General features: G+C 58.9%; 1 protein-coding gene across 1 annotated transcript in view; it reads left to right on the forward strand.

The window, feature by feature from the left end:
• Positions 1-1,054: 1,054 nt before the first annotated feature.
• The window catches only part of CHGG_05126 (uncharacterized protein), a gene marked incomplete at both ends in the record, with an annotated part of 3,337 nt that continues 2,423 nt past the window's right edge, over positions 1,055-1,968 (forward strand). Inside the window, 2 exons of the mRNA XM_001224339.1 lie at positions 1,055-1,292; positions 1,342-1,843. Coding sequence (XP_001224340.1) covers positions 1,055-1,292; positions 1,342-1,843 — 740 coding nt within the window. The remainder of the gene's footprint in view (positions 1,293-1,341; positions 1,844-1,968) is intronic.

A 1,968-nucleotide genomic window follows, 5' to 3' on the forward strand; every position in this document is an offset into this window, starting at 1 on the left:
TATTAGTGGCTTTCGCGTAGCTGCGAGCGTTTCCCCGGATGAAACCGCCGCGAACGCCACCGAAGCTGGCGGATCCGATCGGGCTCCGGGGAGATCGGGGTCGGGGGGCTGTTTTGGAGAGGAGACACAGCCGGTTGAGGGTTGAGTTTCTGAATGGGGAGGCTAGAGAAACACAACGAGCACGAGGACGGTATTACTGAGATGAGCGCCACTCAGGAGGGGTTCAACGGGCTGGATGATGATGTGCTAGAAGATGAATCGGCTCCCTTTCGACCTTCGTCGCTTCATTTCATACCCCCTTTTTTTCCTGTCTACCAGATGGGATGGTGTCTTTATGGCCTGGCGACGATTAGGAGGTTGTTTTAAACCGTATCCTGTCCATGGCTTTTCCAGGGTTCCATGCTTGGTCTACGACATGAAATATTGGTAGTCGCATGAAAGCACCACTTCCTCATTCCTGTAATCGGGTAAAGTTGGACAGGGTACATTCAAGTCCCTGCCTCCAAGGTACTGCATTTGTCTTTCTCTCCCCTTGCAGCCTCGGGTTACTTGTTCATCATTTCTAGCCATTTTTCTGTCTCGGAAACTCCGAATCTGAAATGTTGTTGGGTGAGGGAGCAGGAGGGTTCCCCGACAAGGCGGCTCGGCTCCACTGGTCAGATGAACCCCTGCCCTGGCTCACCCGGCCCGCTTAAAGCAGCCGGAGCGGTGCCCGGAGCCAACCGCGAGAGAGCGATGAACGATGGCTTGGAAATAAATTGGGATTGCGACTCAGACCTCGATGAGATCAATGCGCCCGCGGTCAGACATTGTTCCGTCAGGGGAATGGAACTTCTGGGCTGTGAGGCTCGTCCCGTCCCGTCGTCACCCTTCCCGCTTGTAGTTTCCTTTTTTTCCCCTTGCGACAAGTGCTGGAGGAGTTGGGACGAGTGTTACCATCCGGTCTTTGAGGATTTCCCCATTGGTTGGCCAGCAACTGGGCGCGATTCGCGACGGGAACCACTGAAGAGCAGCCAGCGGCAAGCCGCCCACAGTGGGTCACACCTTGCTTAACATGGCGTTGTCGTTGTCCTCACAACCACTCAACGGGTTACCAATCGAGCTACTCACCTTCATTATCGATGGCCTCGACCGTGTCGAAGATATCGCAGCCCTCTCCCTGACGAACCGACGCCTGTACAGCACCGCGAACCCCCACCTTTACAAGCGCGCCGCGCTAATGCGACGATGCCGCGTGCACTGGCCTGGGCCGGCCAATCGCGGCTTGGTGTCCACACTGAAGATGGCCCTCGGTCGCTGGGGTAGACCCTAATCATGAGTTCATCGAATGCTTGCCGCCAGATGAGTGGGAGAGGGTCACCGACGAAGCCCGCGCCGATGCGACGGCAGGCCGATCCAAGGCACCGTGGGCCATGTGGGACTTCAACAACCGACCAAGAGCCACCAACCTCGACAAATGGTCCTCCTCCCCGGATCCCGCCATCGAGAGCGACCACGCCGACACCCCCGGCGGCAGCACCTCTACCATTGCCCCCTCACCCCGGGCGCAAAGCACCTCGGACCAAGATTCCGTCGTCTCGTCCGAAGAAGACCTCTCGCGGCGCAGCGACGCGACCCCGGCTACCGAACCGTCGCCCACACCCACCCCACACCACCCCCTAACACGCCGGTACTATGCCATACACCTCGCCGCGCGGGGCGGTCACGACGACATGCTCGATATTCTAATCAGCAACGGCGCAACCGTCAACGTCACGTCTGAGCGCTTCTGCGCCTGCACCCCACTCTACGGCCTCCTCAACACGCTCGAGAGTCCCAAGCCCGATCCCGACCTCCCTCTTCTGTATGGATCACCACGTCTCCTCACCGCTGGCCTTGAGAACGGCCGCTGGGCCGTGAAACGGGAATGAGAAACGGTTGGCGCGCGTGTTGCTGGGGCTTGGGAAGCGGGAACGGTGGTAAAGGTGC

This window comes from Chaetomium globosum, genomic scaffold, assembly GCF_000143365.1.
Source record: "Chaetomium globosum CBS 148.51 scaffold_4 genomic scaffold, whole genome shotgun sequence".
NCBI lineage: Eukaryota > Fungi > Ascomycota > Sordariomycetes > Sordariales > Chaetomiaceae > Chaetomium > Chaetomium globosum.